General features: G+C 44.0%; 1 protein-coding gene across 4 annotated transcripts in view; it reads right to left on the reverse strand.

The window, feature by feature from the left end:
* The window catches only part of SYNE2 (spectrin repeat containing nuclear envelope protein 2), a 529,925-nt gene that overhangs the window by 156,619 nt on the left and 353,373 nt on the right, over nucleotides 1-19,933 (reverse strand). For all 4 annotated transcript variants that reach the window (XM_077464352.1, XM_077464354.1, XM_077464353.1 and 1 more), the window contains 7 exons: nucleotides 15,467-15,625; nucleotides 14,017-14,102; nucleotides 13,272-13,425; nucleotides 12,185-12,322; nucleotides 10,136-10,270; nucleotides 8,269-8,478; nucleotides 3,665-3,760 (listed from right to left, as the gene is read on the reverse strand). In XM_077464352.1, coding sequence (XP_077320478.1) covers nucleotides 3,665-3,760; nucleotides 8,269-8,478; nucleotides 10,136-10,270; nucleotides 12,185-12,322; nucleotides 13,272-13,425; nucleotides 14,017-14,102; nucleotides 15,467-15,625 — 978 coding nt within the window. The remainder of the gene's footprint in view (nucleotides 1-3,664; nucleotides 3,761-8,268; nucleotides 8,479-10,135; nucleotides 10,271-12,184; nucleotides 12,323-13,271; nucleotides 13,426-14,016; nucleotides 14,103-15,466; nucleotides 15,626-19,933) is intronic.

Here is a 19,933-nt window from a genome sequence, read left to right on the forward strand (position 1 = left end):
AGGAGAGGACCGAGCATCAAGGCTGGTATCTCTGGAAGAGCCTGGAGACTCAGTTGGAGGATGCAACCCGGGTCACTAACCACACAGTATCGCTGGATCGGCTGAAGGAAACTGGTACTGTGTGACAACTCTTTAATTTCTCACAAAGTTCATTTAAACTGACAAGTCTGTAGCAGAGAATTTGTTGGAGCATCACACCGGCTGCTAGGTCAGTGAGAGAGGCCTATCCGGTGATTGCTGGATCCAGCCTGTGGAAGCGATTTATTTCTCTGGCTCAAGAAAATACCTCTAACCCGCAATTACCAGTTACCAGAACTCCCCTTAACCCTCTATCCCTATAATGAAAAACTGTTTACCTCAAATAAATCTCGGAAAAAAAAGGCCGCGTACACACGCGCGGACTGTTTGCCCAACCTTGTTCGTCAAACAGTTTCGGCAAACAGTCCGCTCAAAATTTGCATGAGCGGACTTGCCCACACACGAGCGGACTGTTTCAGCAAACTGTTTGCCAAACAGTTCGCTCAACTTTTGAAATGAACGGACTCGCCCACGTAAGGAGGAGGCAAATCCGCCCATTTCGAGCGCGTGTACAGGTAGGCGGGGCCCGCGAAGGAGACGTCGCGGGCTCCGCCGCCTGGAATGGGCTTAAAGGGGAACCCCAACGCCGAAAAAAATCGGCGTGGGGGTTCCCCCAAAGTCCACACCAGACCCTTGTCCGAGCACGCTACCCGGCCGGCCAGGAAAGGGGGGCGAGCGAGCGCGCCCCCCCCTCCTGAGCCGTACCAGGCCGCGTGCCCTCAACATGGGGGGGTGCCTTGGGGAAGGGGGGGCCGCGCGGCCCCCCCACCCCAAAGCACCTTGTCCCCATGTTGATGAGGACAAGGGCCTCTTCCCGACAACCCTGGCCGTTGGTTGTCGGGGTCTGCGGGCGGGGGGCTTATCGGAATCCGGGAGCCCCCTTTAAGAAGGGGGCCCCCGGATACCGGCCCCCCACCCTATGTGAATGAGTATGGGGTACAATGTACCCCTACCCATTCACCTGTGAAATAAAGTACAAAAAAAAACACAACACAGGGAAAAAATATTTTATTGCACAGCTCCGGGGGTCTTCCGTCTTCGGGGGTCTTCTCGCCGGACTCCTCCGCTATCTGTGTGTAGCTCTTTTACTAGCGGAGGAGTCCGGCTTTCTTCCTCCCCGCCGCCGGCCTCTTCTCCCGACTTCGGGGGTCTTGTCCCCCTCTTCGGTTCTTCTGCCGGGCCACCGCGCCTTCTTGTAGCTCTTTTGCAGGCGGTGGCCCGGTCTTCTGTCGCCGCTGCCTTCCGTTCTTCTGTCGCCGCCTTCGGTTCTTCTGCCGGGCCACCGCGCCTTCTTGTAGCTCTTTTACAGGCGGTGGCCCGGTCTTCTGTCGCCGCTGTCGTCGCCGCCGCCTTCCGTTCTTGTTCTTCTTCTTGTTGTTCTTCTTCTTCTCCTGGAGATATTGACTCGACGAGCTCTCCGGCCGGAATGCCAGAGCCGCGCTGTGCGGTCACTTATATAGTGACAATGGGGCGGTGTCACATGGTATATGTCACATGGGTTGGTCACATGGGTTGATGTCACATGGGGACTATGACATCGTAAGGGGGCGGGGTCACCATGTGACCAACCCATGTGACATATACCATGTGACACCGCCCCATTGTCACTATATAAGTGGCAGCGGAGCGTGTCCCTGGCATTCCGGCCGGAGAGCTCGTCGAGTCAACATCTCCAGGAGAAGAAGAAGAACAAGAAGAAGAACAAGAACGGAAGGCGGCGGCGACGACAGCGGCGACAGAAGACCGGGCCACCGCCTGTAAAAGAGCTACAAGAAGGCGCGGTGGCCCGGCAGAAGAACCGAAGGCGGCGACAGAAGAACGGAAGGCAGCGGCGACAGAAGACCGGGCCACCGCCTGCAAAAGAGCTACAAGAAGGCGCGGTGGCCCGGCAGAAGAACCGAAGAGGGGGACAAGACCCCCGAAGTCGGGAGAAGAGGCCGGCGGCGGGGAGGAAGAAAGCCGGACTCCTCCGCTAGTAAAAGAGCTACAGACAGATAGCGGAGGAGTCCGGCGAGAAGACCCCCGAAGACGGAAGACCCCCGGAGCTGTGCAATAAAATATTTTTTCCCTGTGTTGTGTTTTTTTTTGTACTTTATTTCACAGGTGAATGGGTAGGGGTACATTGTACCCCATACTCATTCACATAGGGTGGGGGGCCGGTATCCGGGGGCCCCCTTCTTAAAGGGGGCTCCCGGATTCCGATAAGCCCCCCGCCCGCAGACCCCGACAACCAACGGCCAGGGTTGTCGGGAAGAGGCCCTTGTCCTCATCAACATGGGGACAAGGTGCTTTGGGGTGGGGGGGCCGCGCGGCCCCCCCTTCCCCAAGGCACCCCCCCATGTTGAGGGCACGCGGCCTGGTACGGCTCAGGAGGGGGGGCGCGCTCGCTCGCCCCCCTTTCCTGGCCGGCCGGGTAGCGTGCTCGGACAAGGGTCTGGTGTGGACTTTGGGGGAACCCCCACGCCGATTTTTTTCGGCGTTGGGGTTCCCCTTTAAGCCCATTCCAGGCGGCGGAGCCCGCGACGTCTCCTTCGCGGGCCCCGCCTACCTGTACACGCGCTCGAAATGGGCGGACTTTCCGAGCGGGAACAGTCCGCTCATTTCGAAAGTACAGCGGACAGGCCCACACACGGGCGGACTGTTCGCTCAAACACAGTTTCAGCGGACAGTTTTTCGGAATTTCCGAAAGACTTTGTCCGTCCAACTGTCCGCTGAAACTGTCCGCTGAAAGCCCACACACGAGCGGACTGTCCGCCCAAACACTGTTCAGCGGACAAGGTTGGGCGAACAGTCCGCCCGTGTGTACGCGGCCTAAGTGTCGGGACTAACGTTCTTGGATTCACTTCTCAATTGCGTTAGTAACTTGGTTACCAAATTGGAAAAGTAATTAGTTACTCAGGGGTGGCAGTGGGGGTACTTGAGGGGGTAGCAGCGGTGGCACTTGAGGGGTGGCAGCAGTGGTGGTGTACTTGGGGGGGGGGGGGGGGGGGGTGGCAGCGGTGGTGGTGCCATCCTCTCCCACCACCACCTCTGCCTCTTACTGACCCCATCCCCCACCACCACTGATCTCATCCCTACCATATCTCCCCTATCACCTCTGTTGTAGAAGTGATGGTGGGTGGGCAGGGATGGGATCAGTAAGAAGCAGAGGTGGTGGAGGACTTGGGTCTGATTGCAGTAACACTGCCCAAGTAATGGGAACCGAGTTACCATGAGGGAAAAGTAATCAGTTAGATTACTCGTTACCCTCTAGTAACTGCGTTAAGTAACTCAGTTTATTTTAACTGAGTTACTTACATCACTGCAGAAAACTGACCACACTGGGATGGATGTGCTTTCATGCCTAGCATGGTCAGTTTGATATAGGAAAGCAGCGAGACTGGCAAGACCACCAGGCATTTCACACACAGAAAGAAATAGAAAGAGAACATGATACAAGTACATGGTATAACAGACACACATCAGGAATATGAAATGCTGGAGTAATGAGCACTAAAACCCAGCACCACTAAATTAATTGAACAACAAATCCCCATAATGTTTTTCATTCAGAAAAGAACGGAGATTCCACAGGAGATGGCGTTACCTTAAGCACTGCTGCCTCACAGCCACTTCTGTTGCCCAACTGCTGTAAAACGGACTTCCTCTTGGTCAGCACGTCATATAATTTCCGGATGTCATTCTATAATTTTCGAAACCCATAAAAATGATTGGTTAAGCATATGGATTATCTCAAAATAGTATAATTAAGTAATGGAAATATAGTGTAAAAACACATTCACACTGGCGAGTCACACACACTGAGAATTCTAGCAGAAAGACTCTAGCAGAAGACTGCATTTCTGCAGCTAGAATGACAGTTGTGTGTGAAGAATCACAGCCGTTCAGCCAATACAGTGAAATGAAATTGCGGTTAGGGACAGATGAGTGCGGCTGGACGAATCCAGCCATGATCATCTGCCCCTAACCCCAGGTAATTGCTCACTGTACAAACTGTCACAGAAAGCTGCAGCTGTCGTCAGGCTGCCATGGCACCATATGGGCTGAGCCGCTGCAGCCCTTTGTACACACCAGTCATTCCAGCTGCAGGAATCTGCAGATTCTTGCCACTGAAATTTTCAGTGTGGTTATCGCCTGTGTGAATGCATCCTAACATACTATGCATTTGATCAGCATTCCTCAAGTGTGGTGCCACAATGCAATCAGGATTTTTGCACAGTATCATGTCTAACCATGGTGAAGGCAGGCCGGCCACCAGCACTGTGGAAATGCATACAGCTAATCATGGGTGGCATTCAAAGCAGCCCTAGTATTCAGAAGGGGACAGAAGTCCACCTCTGTTCAGACCTGCTTCACCCATCACCCACTGCCATGCTGCCAGAGTCTTGATGTGGTGACAACTGGAAAGTAGGATTCTTTCCTGAAAAAGGAAGGGGACTAAGGACTCTGATGTTATGGGGGGGGGGGGGAACTGAGGACTCTGATGTTAAAAGGAGGGGGGAGGGACTGAGGACTGTAATGTTAAGGGGGGGGACTGAGGACTGTAATGTTAAGGGGGGGGACTGAGGACTGTAATGTTAAGGGGGGGGACTGAGGACTGTAATGTTAAGGGGGGGGGACCGAGGACTGTAATGTTAAGGGGGGGGGACCGAGGACTGTAATGTTAAGGGGGGGGGGACCGAGGACTGTAATGTTAAGGGGGGGGGACTGAGGACTGTAAAGTTAAGGGGGGACACAGGACTGTGATGTTAAGGGGGGGGGACTGAGGACTGTAATGTTAAGGGGGGGACTGAGGACTGTAATGTTAAGGGGGGGGACTGAGGACTGTAATGTTAAGGGGGGGGGGCTGAGGACTGTAATGTTAAGGGGGGGGACTGAGGACTGTAATGTTAAGGGGGGGGGGACTGAGGACTGTAATGTTAGGGGGGGGGGGGGGACTGAGGAATCTGGTATGGGAAAGGTAAGAGAACCGAGGACCCTTGTGTGAATGGAAAGGGGGGGGGGATTGAGGACTCTGATGGGTTTTTTTTTAAAAAAGAGGGTGACTGAGTTTTCTGATGTAAAAGGAAAAACAGGGCTGCCCTTCCAGCTAGTAACCACAGGGGGTCGCTAAAGTAGTCTATTGTGAAAGGGAGAGAAGGGGAACGTGAGGACTTTGATGTGAAAGAAGAAAAGGATGGGGTTACAGTTTCACTCTGATGTGAAAGAGGGGCTGGGGGGGGAATTATAAGGGCAGACTGCATTTAAGAGAGATTTAACATATTTTAAGAGGTGTCATGATTGAATAAAGGTTGAAAAACACTGCCTTTGACTATATTAAGGCAACAAAACAGTCTCAAATAGTTGCACCCCGCAACAATTTACTTTTCTTTGTATAACAATACAACTGTACATTGACAATTGTAGGCATGAGATTCCAGTACAATGCAGGTAAATTTATGTCTGATGACAAATGGAAGTCCTACCAGAAACATTCTGTGCATATTTGCAGCTAGTGAAAAAAAAAATCGAAGGGGGGGGGGGGGCTCACTGCATGGACACTCTGATCCGTGTTCCTGATTAGCAGGAACACTAGATCAGAGTGTCTATGCCTGACAGCACGGTGGTCTGCTTGTTTACATCGGCAGACTGACGTTCTGTCTCTGCGGGGATCGATCAAGGTGGCCCGCTGATTGGCTCCCCCTGTGGCCAATTAGTGTGCAATCGTGGCTCTGGCTGTGAGCGCGCCCCACAGTGGTCACTAAAAAAATGCCGTACAGGTGCGTGATTTCGTGTAATAGAGCCGCCTTGCCGCAGTATATGTACGGCAGGTGGTCTGGAAGTGGTTAAGGAAAGATCACACAGAGTGCGGAACTGTGGGTCTATCAACAGCTGTACACATATCCACCCTGGTTGATGGATGACCGTGCTTCCAGGCTGTGTGATATTCCAGTTTTATGAATGAGCAATGTCATACTGTGGTATACGCTGCACTGGCCTGACATCGCTAATCGTTCATTCGTAAAAACTAGAGCTCACACAATGCTGTGTGATCCATTGCCCATGCTGTTTGTGTGTACAAGAAGATGCAGTTCTGAGTGATCGGTCACTGTCATGAATGAACGACCAACACTGCTTAATCATTCATATTGGTAAAAGATTGCGGAACTGTGTAATGTATCTGTGACTGTTTGTACACATACAGGGCATTGGCAGATAGATTACACAGAGCCAATGCTCTGAGTGATCTTTTACTATTGTGAATGAACAAGCAGCACTCATTTTTCATTCATAATAGTGACAGATCACGAAGCTTAGAGAGGGGTGGGGCTCTGTTCTGGCCACACCTTTCCTACAGGAATGCCCATAATTAGGACTTCAAAAGGGGGTGGAGTTACAGCCAGTATTAAGAGCTGTGTTTAGGGGACAAGGGGGTCATCAGTCAAAATGTGACCTTTTAGTGCTTTGTACACTTGGTCCCCAGGGTAAACAATTGCTCTCCCTTGCTCTGGCTGGTAAACAAACTGTTCCAGTTAATCACTAAAAAGAGCTCTTTGGACTGAATGCTGGCTGCTCATTGACCCCAGTACCAAGCCAGTCTCCCATCTTCAACAATTGCCCAGTGAGAGACCTGCTCCCCAGCCAGATAAATTAACATTGCCCATCAGGATGCATCATGGCAGAGGCAAATGGTACAGCAGATGTACATGATCCATTAATGTAGTCAGAACAGGTGTGAATGTTGATTGTTGAGAGACTTGCACTTTTTTTTTTTTTTTTAATCCAAGTTATGCAAAAAATCATAAAAAGATTTTTTTTTAAAATTCTAGATACTGCAGCTTGGATTACCAATGTAAGGCTGTATTTCATACCCAAGCCACACAAACACAAAAACTTTTCATACAGGAGCCACAGAACCAAAACTGTATAGCCAACCATTCAGAAATATGCAGACTGACTATATGCAGCATAAGTTGCTGAGAGTCATGTGACTCCTGTTAAGTTAACCCAAACCTCTTGACTTTGTAGTCTTGACTTACAGATTTTCCCGTAAGAGCTCAGAGATAAAAAAAAAAAAAATAATGCAAAAATAAATGATAACAGTAAATACATGTTTGTTGATGTGGTGCTTAACCACTACAATACAGGGCACTTTCGCCCCCTTCCTTCCCAGCCCAATTTTCAGCTTTCATCGCTCTAGCGCTTTCAATGACAATTGCGCGGTCATGCTAAGCTGTACCGAAATGAAATTTTTATCATTTTGTTTGCACAAATAGAGCTTTATTTTGGTGGTATTTATTCACGACTACGTTTTTTATTTTTTGCGATATAAGCGCCAAAAAAAGCGGAAATTTGGAAAAAAAACAATATTTTCTTTTTTCTATTTTAAAAGAAATCCAATAAAATCTAATTTTGTCATAAATTTAAGCCAAAATTTATTTTGCTACATGTTTTTGGTAAAAAAAATTCCATTAAGTGTATAATAATTGGTTTGTGTGATCACGGACATATGTACGCAAATGATCATGTACATATGTGTGCAGGTGATCACGTACATATGTGTGCAGATAATCATTGGAACATGTGATTTTAGTGGGACATATGTTTTTTTATTTGGGGACATGTCTTTTTATTATTTGGGGACATGTGTGTTTTGGGGACATGTGTGGTGACATGTGTATTGTGGTGACATGTGTTTACACTGTAGGTTTATACTAGACTGGTGATCAGTTAGTAAAAAGCTGTAAAAACAGCTCATACTCACTGATCACCAGCCGGCTGCAGCGATCTGCTCTCCTCTCCTCAGCAACGGCTTCCGTGTGAGGAGAGGAGAGCCGATTGCCTAGCAACCGGCTGTTTGTTTACATCACATGACGGCCGTGATTGGACACAGCCGTCATGTGATCAGGAGGGCCAATCACAGAGCCCTCCTGCCGATCCGAGATGCGCCGTGTCCGGGTGACACGACCACACCGGGATTGTGCCGATGCGCTGGCACGCGCGCGATCCCCCTCCTTCTGAAGGATGTTCCTGAACGTCCAGTCAGAAGGAGGCAGCTCCCACCCGGCCAATGTACATATACTGGTTAAATGCTGCCTCATCCCTTGTTGCTATAGGCATAGGTCTTTAAGTGCAAATATGCTGTTTAATTGATGACAGCAAAAGGCTTTATGAAATATTAAAAACTGTCAAGCAAATGTTTTACATTACCTGGTAGTTGTTGTGTTTTTCAAGTTCCTCGTGCATACATTTCATTCTGGATGATAAAACTCCACGAGTTTGGACAAGCCAATTTCTTATGTCATTATAACACTGTGATAAAACGCCAACATTCTCAGCCTCGTGACTAATGTGCTTTATCAGAGAGTCCATTTTTATTTTCATCTCTTCTGAAAGTGAATTTAAATCCTCCGAAAGTTTCTGAATAGAAAAATACATTTGTAAACAGTTAAAAGGAAAAACTTTTTTTTTTTTTAATACAAAAAATGTATACATTGCTACTTGTGTTTTTGGATATTAAGCCTCATTATTTAAATTGTACTAGACAAGATCTGTCTTTGTTGCCAAACCTTCCAACCACATTCAAACTTTTTTTTACAACTGTCAATTTATTTCAGAGCATGACTGAATTTGGTTGTTAACATCTATTTAGCCTTCATTGGAAAATATAAATGAAGTCTCATAATACCCACATCAGATGCATGCATTCACAGCATGCCTGCAGTCCCTAACCATCTTCTGTGCAAAGATTGCAGCTTTTGACCATCTCTTAGATCAGTGGTCTCCAAACTGCGGCCCTTTGCTAGCCTTTATCTGGCCCTTGGAGCACTAATTCCTCCCACTGATATGAGGCACTGTTCCTCCCACTGACACCAATAGGGAATAATCGCTCCAACAGTTGTCTCTTCTCACCAAGCTTCTTGCTGATGGACAAGACCATCAGCAAGAAGCTTGGTAAGAAGAGACGACTGTTGGAGCGATTATTCCCTATTGGTGTCAGTGGGAGGAACAGCCCATTCCAGCCTTGTGCAGGTCTACAATCGTGTGTCTCTGATGTCCTTTGACAGCTCTTGCCCCTGAGGTTGAGGTTTCAATGGAAGAAAGATTCTGTGGACAGGTGTCTTGTATACACATAACATGTGTCGTTTGAAACAAATTCTTAAAGCGGAGGTCCACCCTAAAGTGGAGCTTCCGCTCATTGCAACCCTCCCCCCCCTCCGGCGCCACAATTGGCACCTTTCAGGGGGGAGGGGGGTGCAGGTACCTGTACAGTACAGGTATCTGCACCCACTTCCGGCGTAGCTTCTGCAGAAGCTACGCCCCTTTCCGCAGAATCTACGCCCCTTTCCGAAGGTCCCCCGCTGCCTGCTGGGAAACACACAGATCCCAGAGACAGCGGGGACCATCCTTATTGCGCAGCGCGACTCGCGCATGCGCAGTAGGGAACCGGGAAATGAAGCCGAAAGGCTCCACTTCCTGATTCCCATACCCAAGATGGCGGCGGCAGCACCCGAGAGACGATCCAGAGATCGGCTTCGGGTGCCGACATCACGGGTGCGCTGGGCGGGTAAGTGTCATTATTTTAAAAGTCAGCAGCTGCAGTATTTGTAGCTGCTGGCTTTAAAAAAAAAAAAAAAAAACGGCGGACTCCCGCTTTAAATTGACAGGGCTAAGCTGTGTACCATGAGCACATACTGTAGCCAGTCTCTGGGAGCCAGAGTTATTGTTGATTGGTAGGGGTTTAAATACTTATTTTACTCACTGAACTGCAACTCAATTTATAAAATTTGTATCATGTATTTTTCTGGATTTTTGGTTGATATTCTGTCTCCATCATTTAAAATACACACATGATAAAAAAAAATTCTAGATCCTTAATTTCTTTGTTAGTGGGCAAACTTGCAAAATCTGCAGGAGATCAAATCATTATTTTCACCACTGTATGTATGTATAGTGCTTTGTGTTGTATTGTGAGTGTTATACAGGATCATATATTTTAGGGAACACCGCATAATTATTCATTCTTGTTCAATATTAGGGGCAGTACACACAGTTGTTACAGATGATACCTGCTTACCTCATAATGTGCCAACTCCAAAGATGCTTCCTCCCTGGATATATCTGTATCCATCATCTGCTCTACCTTCTGCAGCCATTGAGATACTGAGCACAGCCAGACAAACAGATTGCTGTGCAGATTCATTCCACTTTCCTAATAATAAAAAAACGGAAAAAAACAAAACAAAACACTCTTTATATTGTATTACTCTCAAACATGTCACAATTATAAGATGGGAAGAAGATGATGAAGAAAGGAGTTATGGATGAAAGCTAATATGATGAGATAAAATGGGTGGGGAGCCCCTTTATACAGAGACTGTACCTTGCTAACCTCTTTAGCTGCAGAGGCTGTGGAGTAATCCATCCACAAAGTTTACACAGAAACACTTTCACTTAAGTTTCAAACCACTCAGCTCATTTTGCTTTACCCCCTTTGCCTCGACTTGGCAGCCTACCAGCCTACTAATCCCTAAACTAGTTACGGACCATGTGCACATAAAGAGAGGGATGAGACTTTGACAACGTCAATGCATCTCTTTGTGAAGTTTGATGATTAACTGCTCCACAGTGCCTACATCTATAGAATTAGCCATAGGATATAAATCCAATTTGTGTGAAGCAAACCCAGATAAATCCTTGTATATGTAGCAGTAACAGCATCACTGCACTGTGCATAGCCTGTGCACAGAGTAAAGCTGCAGGTAGGCTCAGAAAGTCCTCTCTCCTCAGGCTCAAATCAAAAGGGGTGGATAAGAGACCAGTTACCCTGCACAAAGCGAGAGAGCAGCAGTGACTAGTCTTTGTTACAGGAAAGCTCTTACATAGGGATAAAGTGAAGGAGCAGTTTCATGCTGATCACAGCACAGATATAAAATACATAAAGGAGACAAATACTCTGGTAAAAATATACATGCTTCTTGTCGTTAGACAATATATTCTATGTATGGCCTGGATTTGTGTTTAAACACTTCTTATCGCTTGTTAAGAATATGCACATTTTAAATTGTCAATGTTTGGGTGCAGTTAAAACTTTAAACCAATAGTTTCTTACATAATATTGCAGAAGAGTAGAGTTGACAATTTTTCCACGGTGAAAATACTTGACTTTAAATATTTTATTACATTATTCATTTAAAAGTGTTTTTATTTTTTAATATGTGTCTGCTTTGGCATTTGTTACATCCAAGTAAAATCCAGTGCAGACCCTTCTCTGTGGAAAAACAGAACTGTAGTTCCATTCAGCAATACGTTAAAGTATATTACTAGCCATAACTCAACCTTCCCGTCTTTTTTCCAAAAAAAAAAAGAAAAGAAAAACACGGATCTAACCAAAATTTTTTTTTTCTGAAAGTAACGCTTCTAAAAAAGAAAAGGTAATTGTTTTTGGTTTGCAAAACATATAAAGAAAAAAAATGTAATTTGGGCAGCAGAAGATTTACATGTTTCAATAGGTGGAAGTTTTGTATAATCTATTATGTTTTTTTGTGAAAAAGTTAAGGGTTGCAGTGTGTAGTGTACAGCATTTTTTCTGCTCCTTTGAGAACATTGGATTGCCCCATAATTACTACAAGGCTAAGACCAGTCATACACATTTACGTACACTTTTCTTGTTCAGCCCCACATTTGTGCTAAACAGCATGGATGGAGGAATCTCCCCCGACAGATATTGTATTTAGACAACAGCAACACCTGAATATCTGCACAGTGACTGCATCTGATTGGATGCAGACACGGTTCAGCCGATGATTTTCCACCTGGCTAACATTTTTAAATTGATCTTTGTTGAGCTTGGTGGAGTTTTAGGTAAGTGGGCTGTCCTCTGTTCACAGCCAACAAACATAGATGGTGACTGCAGGAATCGAAAAGTCCAGTCAAATAGGTGGCATTGTTAATGATGGGCCATCATTTTTTTTTCCCCCCAAAAAGCTGGGAGGGGTTTTATCAAATTAAGGAAACATGCAGAGGAAAAAAACACTATGAAGGTATACTGTCCCTTTAATTACGTGTTCCCTTTCAAATACTACTATGGACCCATTCTAAATAAAACTAGGAAGAAAATCTGTACCTGAGGGAGGTATGCATCTGCTTCTTCGCTCAGGGTTCGGAGTCGAGTTAGAAGTTGTTTGGAGTCTTCAGGAGGTACTGGTTTTATGGTTCTCCCAGGAAATCTTGATATTAAGTTTATCTTCACTTCCTTTTCCACCTAAAGTTCAAGAATAGTATGTTGTATGTCATGAATCATTTTCCAGAATGCAATTCTGCACCCCTAAAAAACTATTCAAAGATGTTTGCCATGTGCTCTTACATCCTATTCAGATGGTGACTGATAAGGACCCCTTATTCAGTAGGACCCTTTTCTATACCAAGTGCCATGAATATAACAAGGTTATAGAAATGTTCATTGGAAATGCTGATCCATGCTCACTCAATAGGTTTACATACTTACTGCCCTCAATGTGTCTCTTCTATGAACTTTAAGGTAAAAAGCTAAATATACATCATAAAGGCAATCCTGTCAAAGCATATTTAATTCTCTTTAGACAATCCTGTGATTTATTCCTCACAAATCTTCATTTGCCATTTTCCAGACTGCAATGAAAGTTTGGTGACCCCATGTTTCTCTGATGCGGTTAAGCCATATATCTGGTCACTGTCCTGCCTATTTTACTGATTGCACAGCAGCACATGCATCCCAGAACACTCCTTTCCTGTAAGCAGGGCCACAGCATTATGGTGTGACCCGCTGTATCCCCTCATAGTCACTTTAGGTGCTATGTCCCCCCCACCTGCCCAGCCCTGCTGTGTCAATTGACCGCCTACAAATCAAACATACTGCCCCCTACTATGTGGAAGAGTTACATGGACGGAGGCTATAAGGTCACATGACCACTGATTAAAACATGAAAAGGGTACAGAATTATTGTTTTGTTCAAAAGGAAACCTTATAAGAAGTACATAATATTTGTTGAATTAGAATGTGCTTTATGGGCTAGAGACTTCAATAAAACAGAGGTTCTCACCATTCAAACAAAGACAAGAGAAAAAAGGAAATGAAAGCTTGGGAAATATACTAATTATACAGAATAACCACTTTAATGAGAAATGGTATCAGAACAGGTTAGCAATATACACAAGCACATCACACAACTTACTTCAGGCTCATTTGCAGGGCTAAGAGGAGCTGCCTTGGATCGGTGTGACAGCTCCTTCTGCAGATACTGCCACTTACTCCAGGTGATATCCTCCGACAGGTAAGATTTACCCTTAGGTCTGATCTGGCCTGAGATTACCTCCCCAGCAGCATTACTAAAAGAAAAAAAAAACACAAACATTAACCTTGGCATTATTTTAGGACCAATCATTGACATCTGTGGCCTTCAATGTCATTTTCCGGCAATGTCTACCAAAACATCTGATGCCGTAACGGTTGTCATTGCGACTAGAATAGCCCATCAATTTTCAAAGTGCAGTATGGAAGAATGAGAATTGGGACAACCAGTAAAAAAACATTGGTAAACAAAGCCCTACACATATTAGCAGCTTTACGCCTCTGATGGGCAAAATGCAGAGGGAAAAGTAGAATGCAGGTAATTTATAGAAAAAGGTGAATGTGGAAGGAGCCAATCCCTACAATCATGCAAAAAATAAAAATTCACTAGCACCTGGTAAGTCAAAGAGATCCAGTTTATGTTGCAAATTAGAACACTCAAAAGTTTCAGATCTGCACAGATACAAAGAAGTTGCGCAATTGTATATGGGTTGGCTCGAACAGTAAAATATTTTTTTTTTATGTCAGCAAAACAAAATATCTGACTGACATCTTCACTTCCATTTAAGCCAACTATATCAATGAACCCTATTATGATCCTAAATAATTAGCCCTAAAATTGATTATACCTGTTCTGTAAACTTTCAACCATCTCTTGACTGGGTACAGGCTTGCCTGTGGGGTATTTGTTTTCTGTGGTCTCTGTGTTTTTTACCTGGAGAGACAGAAATCATGGTTGGTCAGCTTGGCAGTTCTCTTTTTTTCTCACAATAAGTGGTTATTGAAAAGTTAAAATTAATACATACAAAATGTAGTATAATATAAAACAGCAAAGGGGAAAAAAAGAAAAAGGTAGGTTAACATGCACAGTAACACATTAAAGGTTAGTTTTCTGTTGAGCGTGGATACAGTGCCTTGAAATTCTCCACAATTTGTGTTAGCCCACGTACACACGGTCGGAGATTTTGCCAGCCAAATCCGTTGGATTTTGCCCGTCTGATTTAGTCCGACGGATTGTGTCCGAAACTGTTGCATACACACGGTCGGGCCAAGTTGGTGAAAAATCCGATCTTTCAGAACGTGATGACGTAATTTCGTTACGATGGGACTACATTCAGGCTAGTAGCCAATAGCTTTGATGTAGGAATTTGATCTGAGCATGCGTGGCACTTGGTCCGATGAAAATGCTCTACACATGATCGGATTAGGTCCGTCCGACCCAGTTGGCCGGGAAATATTTCCAACATGTTGGAAAATTGGGTCGGACGGAGATTCGGACGGAATCAGTCCGATGCATACCACACACAGTCGGATTATCTGATGACACGGTCCGATAAAACTCATTCCGACAGATTCTCCGACCGTGTGTACAAGGGCTATCAATTAAAAACTGAGAAAGTAGAGTCAGTGATATATACCGATCACTGACTCTGTCTATTCATAACTGAAACATAGTTAAGTGTGTTTCCTTTGCTTCAATTTGTGAATGAATGAGAAGCTCTGTACAGAGCTATGGCCAGCATCATTCAGCATACTTTTTCTGAGCCCAGGCCACCCTGAATACCCCCTCCCCACTGTCCAGCCTGTGACTGGACAGTGAAAGGAGGAGCAGCACAGCAATGAGTTCATCTCTCCATCGCTTGATTGACTCTTTGTACAGCTTCTTCTGCTCACACCCCAGCTCTTACTAAACAGTAACTGCAAGAGGCAGCTCTAAAAGATGTCAGGCAATGTAAAAGGATTCATATCCACCACTTTTGTAGAAAGGACAAGCTGATTTTACTTGGAGGGATCAGAAAAAGTTAAATGGAAGGCTAGAATAAAACAGAAATATGTAGTAGTCATGTCCTAAAATGGACACCAAAGGCTAGCCAATTCTATAGAGAATCACTCTACCACTCAAAACAGGTATTCACAAATATGTCACAAATGTTTTCAATCTGATCGATGAAGAAAGATCTGAAAAGCTCCTATCTGTTGTAGAACATAGATCACTAACCACAGACTTTTAGGTAAAAGGTAATAAATAGTAATGTAGTCACAAATGTCACATCATACGTGTTCAGTGTTGGGTCTGACCTGCAAAATTGCCTGTAAGTTCTCCAGACTGATTTTCAGAGCCTTCAGTTTTCTGGACAAGGACTCTGCCTCCTCTAGCAGGGAGCTGGGCCTTTGCTTATTTGTGCCGGCACCTTCCAGCAAACTGTTAATTTTCTTTTCAGTTTCTTGTAAGGTTTTCTGGGAAACAAAAGAAAATGCGTAAGCAATATTCCAACCGATGCTGAGATTTTAACTTAATAGATGACAACCTTAAAAGCTTGCACACGAGAAATAAATCTCAATCACAGTTACTCAATTGTATTAATTCCCATATTTCTATAGCTAACCTCACTTTTTATTATTATTATACAGGATTTATATACAGTAGCACCAACAGTTTTCACAGTACCTTACAAAATGATGGTAGACAGTACAATTACATTACAATTCAATATAAGAGGAATCAGAGGGCTCTGCTCATTAAAGCTTAGATCCACATTTACTAGTATATGTCCCAGGGGAGCTAACAATCTAATATCTGTACTACAGCCATACAGTTTACAAGCACTATTACTATAAAATTTGGATGCATCTGAAATAACCCAACCAGTATGTTTCTTGACAGTGGGAGCTTCTGGTTGAAACGATTGAACGGATACATAGAACATGCAATCTCAGTGCAGACAGAGTGCCTGGAGGGAACTGAGGAAGTTTATGGGATTTTTAAAGTGCATAAGTTAGTAATTGAATCCAAGGAGATTCATTTAAAAGAAAAACATTTTATTTTTAACTTTGGTTAAAATCATGTTTAAAAACAATGTAGTACAACAGACTCATAATACAGTCCTTATGGATACAGCAAGATTAAAACGTATATCTCAACATGTTTTGCCCTGAAACTGGGCTTTCTCAGGGGATGCTGTCCACTTGGAAAAAAGAGCCCCAGGACCTAAGGCTAAATTATAAAGCTGCAATCAATGGGAGTTCAGGGATTCTAAAGATACCACAGCCAACCAAAGACTGCAGGTGATCACAGGGGGCAATTAAGGACCAAAAAGTATGGTTTGCGGAGAAGTAAAGGACACAGGATTCCCAAAGCAGGACACCCATGTGTAGACCTGGAGTCCTGCAGTTTGTGCACATATCCCTATGTTTCTGGCCTGGAGGGAACTGAAGAACTACAAGCCATGAGCTAATAGCCTAGAATGACCACATGCAGACAAATCTGTTAGGATGGGTAGCTGGGTAGAGAACTGCCATTCTTGTTTAAAGCTGTACATCGCCTGGATCCCTATCTTGCCAGTATATAGTCATAGAAAAAAAGGTGCGTTTCCTTTCTCCAGAGAAAAGGGAATGATCATATTATATATACTATATACACAGTGTCACATTTATGTATTCGACCTCCTGATGACGCAATCTACGAAACACCTCTTTCATGAATTTTTGCCCCATTTTGTATGGTTGTACTTATGTACAAAGCTTTGTAGACAAAAATATGTGTTTTTCTTCTGGGGATGGTATTTGCCTGTGATCCACTGTACTCAATACTAGCACAATCCCAGGACTGTGCGAGCGCAGTTCCCAGAGGACACACCAGTACTTCTTTTGTACTGGAACAAGAAGGAAGTGGATCGGCCTTAAATGTACAGTGGTGGTCTGCAAGAGGTTAAATAAAATCCTGGCACACATCAAACATACAAAAGAAAATCCCCCTTGGATGGGACTTTAAGAGACCACCGACACCAAAATGCGGCTAAAACATAATTTTATTAATAATAAACAAAGTAATAAAAAGAGACATGTAAACATACAATGTCTCTAATATACAAAAAAAAACACAAATTGTTACAATAAACCAACATCTATACAAATACAGTAAGTACTCTCCTAGATATCCCACACCCAACGCGTTTCCAGTTGCTGTTGTTACAGAACCTTCATCAGGGGTAGAGAGCAGAAATTGGTAGTATAGTAGTATTTATTTTCAAACGCACATGTAATGAAAGCGCTTAAACAATATCATAATAATTCCAGCACCATGATGGAGCAATGAGTGGCGTGGTATCGCCGGACGCTGTCCTTCTTAGAGAAATTCAGAATGTGCGCTAGCAATCTAGCATCCACCTTTCCCAAAAGCAAAAGGGAGTAACTTAATAGTAAACACCCCCAATGGACACAATTGTCGACCCCAAATGGGGTTATCTGCATTGCCTGTGGACTTGTATGCCAGGAAGTAGACCAGCGTTATATGGCGTCTAGGGCTTCAGATATAGAGCTATATATATATATATATATATATATATATATATATATATATATATATATATATATAATTATTATGATATTGTTTAAGCGCTTTCATTACATGCGCGTTTGGAAAGAAATACTACTATACTACCAATTCCTGCTCTCTACCCCTGATGAAGGTTCTGTAACAACAGCAACTGGAAATGCGTTGGGTGTGGGATATCTAGGAGAGTACTTACTTTATCTGTATAGATGTTGGTTTATTGTAACAATTTGTGGTTGTATTTGTATATTAGAGACATTGTATGTTTACATGTCTCTTTTTATTACTTTGTTTATTATTAATAAAATTATGTTTTAGCCGCATTTTGGTGTCGGTGGTCTCTTAAAGTCCCATCCAAGGGGGATTTTCTTTTGCAATTCTACTATAGGGATGGGACCACCACACCATAGTTGTTGACTCAGTGAAAGCCCTTTCTATTAGGTTCACATCAAACATACCTCCCAACTTTTTGAGATGGGAATGAGGGACTCCTATTAGCAAAAGTATGCAGGCATAGGACACACCCCTTGCCACATCCCCTTAAAAGGAGAATTGTACAAAAAGACAAGATTGGTTAAACCAAGTGCTTTATTTTTTAACCACTACTATTCCTTTATATTGGCTTTTGGAATTTACAAATGCAGCAATTTAGAAATCAGGTGAAAGGTTTAGCACTGGAAAAGTGCATTTGGTATATGTCTATATAGATCAGACCAAAATGAGGAACAAATGAGGAGGAAAGAGGGACATTGTTCCAAATCAGGGACAGGACGGTCCCGCAAAATCAGGGACAGTTGGGAGCTATGCATCAAATTTCCATCAAAACTCCCAACCCCACCTGTGCAACTGGGCTAGTAAATGGACCTCAACTGTATCTGGGCACTAGGGATGGCCGAACTGTTCGCCCCGGCGGTCGGTTCGTGGCGAATTTCAGCTGTTCGCGGTCTGCTCGATCAGCGGACTATTGCCACTGTTCGCCCGGCGGACTTACGTGTTTACTATGTAAAAGAACTTTGAGCTATGATGACACATCCATCATGGGGTACAGGACAGCCAATTGAGACATTACAGCACATGGACACTTGGACATTCCCCCTAACTTATAAATAGACCCGATCCGGCGGCCATTTTACATTCTTTCTACTGTCACTAGAGGGAGAAGTTGCTGTGTGGAGCAGGGAGAGACTGCAGTGACCCAAATCGCTAGCTATTAGGTCCACAAAAGTTCTTTTAAGGACTGGTATGGTATAGGTGTAGTTCAGGATATAGGTTTGAGGCACTGCTATTCAAGTCATTGTTGCAGCAGATTGTCTTTTGTCAGTGCTGAGAGAGGGACAGATAGGACGCTGTGTGTTGCAGAGAGGGACAGTCAGTTTAATCATTAGCTGTTACTAGTAGGTCCACAAAAGTCCTTTTCAGGACTGGTATGGTGTAGTAGTACAGGATATAGTTTTGAGTGCTATTCAAGTTATTGTTGCAGCAGCCTGTGTTTTGTCAGTTTAAATAGGAACAGACAGGAAGCTGTGTGTGGCAGTGAGGGACAGTCAGTTTAATCAGTAGCTCTTACTATTAGATCCACAAAGGTCTTTTTCAGGACTGGTATGGTAATAGGGTTGTACACGTATAATATTCTTTCTTCCAAATATAGAAAGAATATTATACTTGACTGCTGCCCTTCTGCTGCAGTAGTCCTTTATGAATATAGGGACTGAGGTACAGTCTGCTAATCGCAACCTACTAGTTCCACAAAGGTCCTTCTAAGGACTGGTAAGGTATAGCGTACTAGAGTATATAGGGTTGAGTGAGGTACAGTCTGCTAATCCTTAAGGACTGGTATAGGTCCACAATATATAGGGTTGAGGTGCACTACTGCTGACTGCTGCCCTATTCTGCAGCAGTATTTTATCAGTGCATAAAGGGAAAAATAAACTGCGCTTGGGTGAAGAAAAAACAAACACAAACTACTAACAATCTATAAGGAAGGCAGCAGCAATAAATGTGATACAAACACCTAACAGCAATGAGAAAATACAAAAAGCTGCGCCAACATAAAAGTAACCTATAAATAAACACCCCTAAAAAAATGATTATTTTTTATATATGTGAAATGTGAATAGTTGATATATTCAAAACTTCTAAATAAAAAGTAACAATTAATAAGGATTCATCCTCAAAAAGTTCATAAAGGAGTCCATAAATGATCAACAGTTGCG

This window comes from Lithobates pipiens, unplaced genomic scaffold, assembly GCF_037356315.1.
Source record: "Lithobates pipiens isolate NorthernLeopardFrog02 unplaced genomic scaffold, aLitPip1_a1.2 Scaffold_30, whole genome shotgun sequence".
Lineage (NCBI taxonomy): Eukaryota > Metazoa > Chordata > Amphibia > Anura > Ranidae > Lithobates > Lithobates pipiens.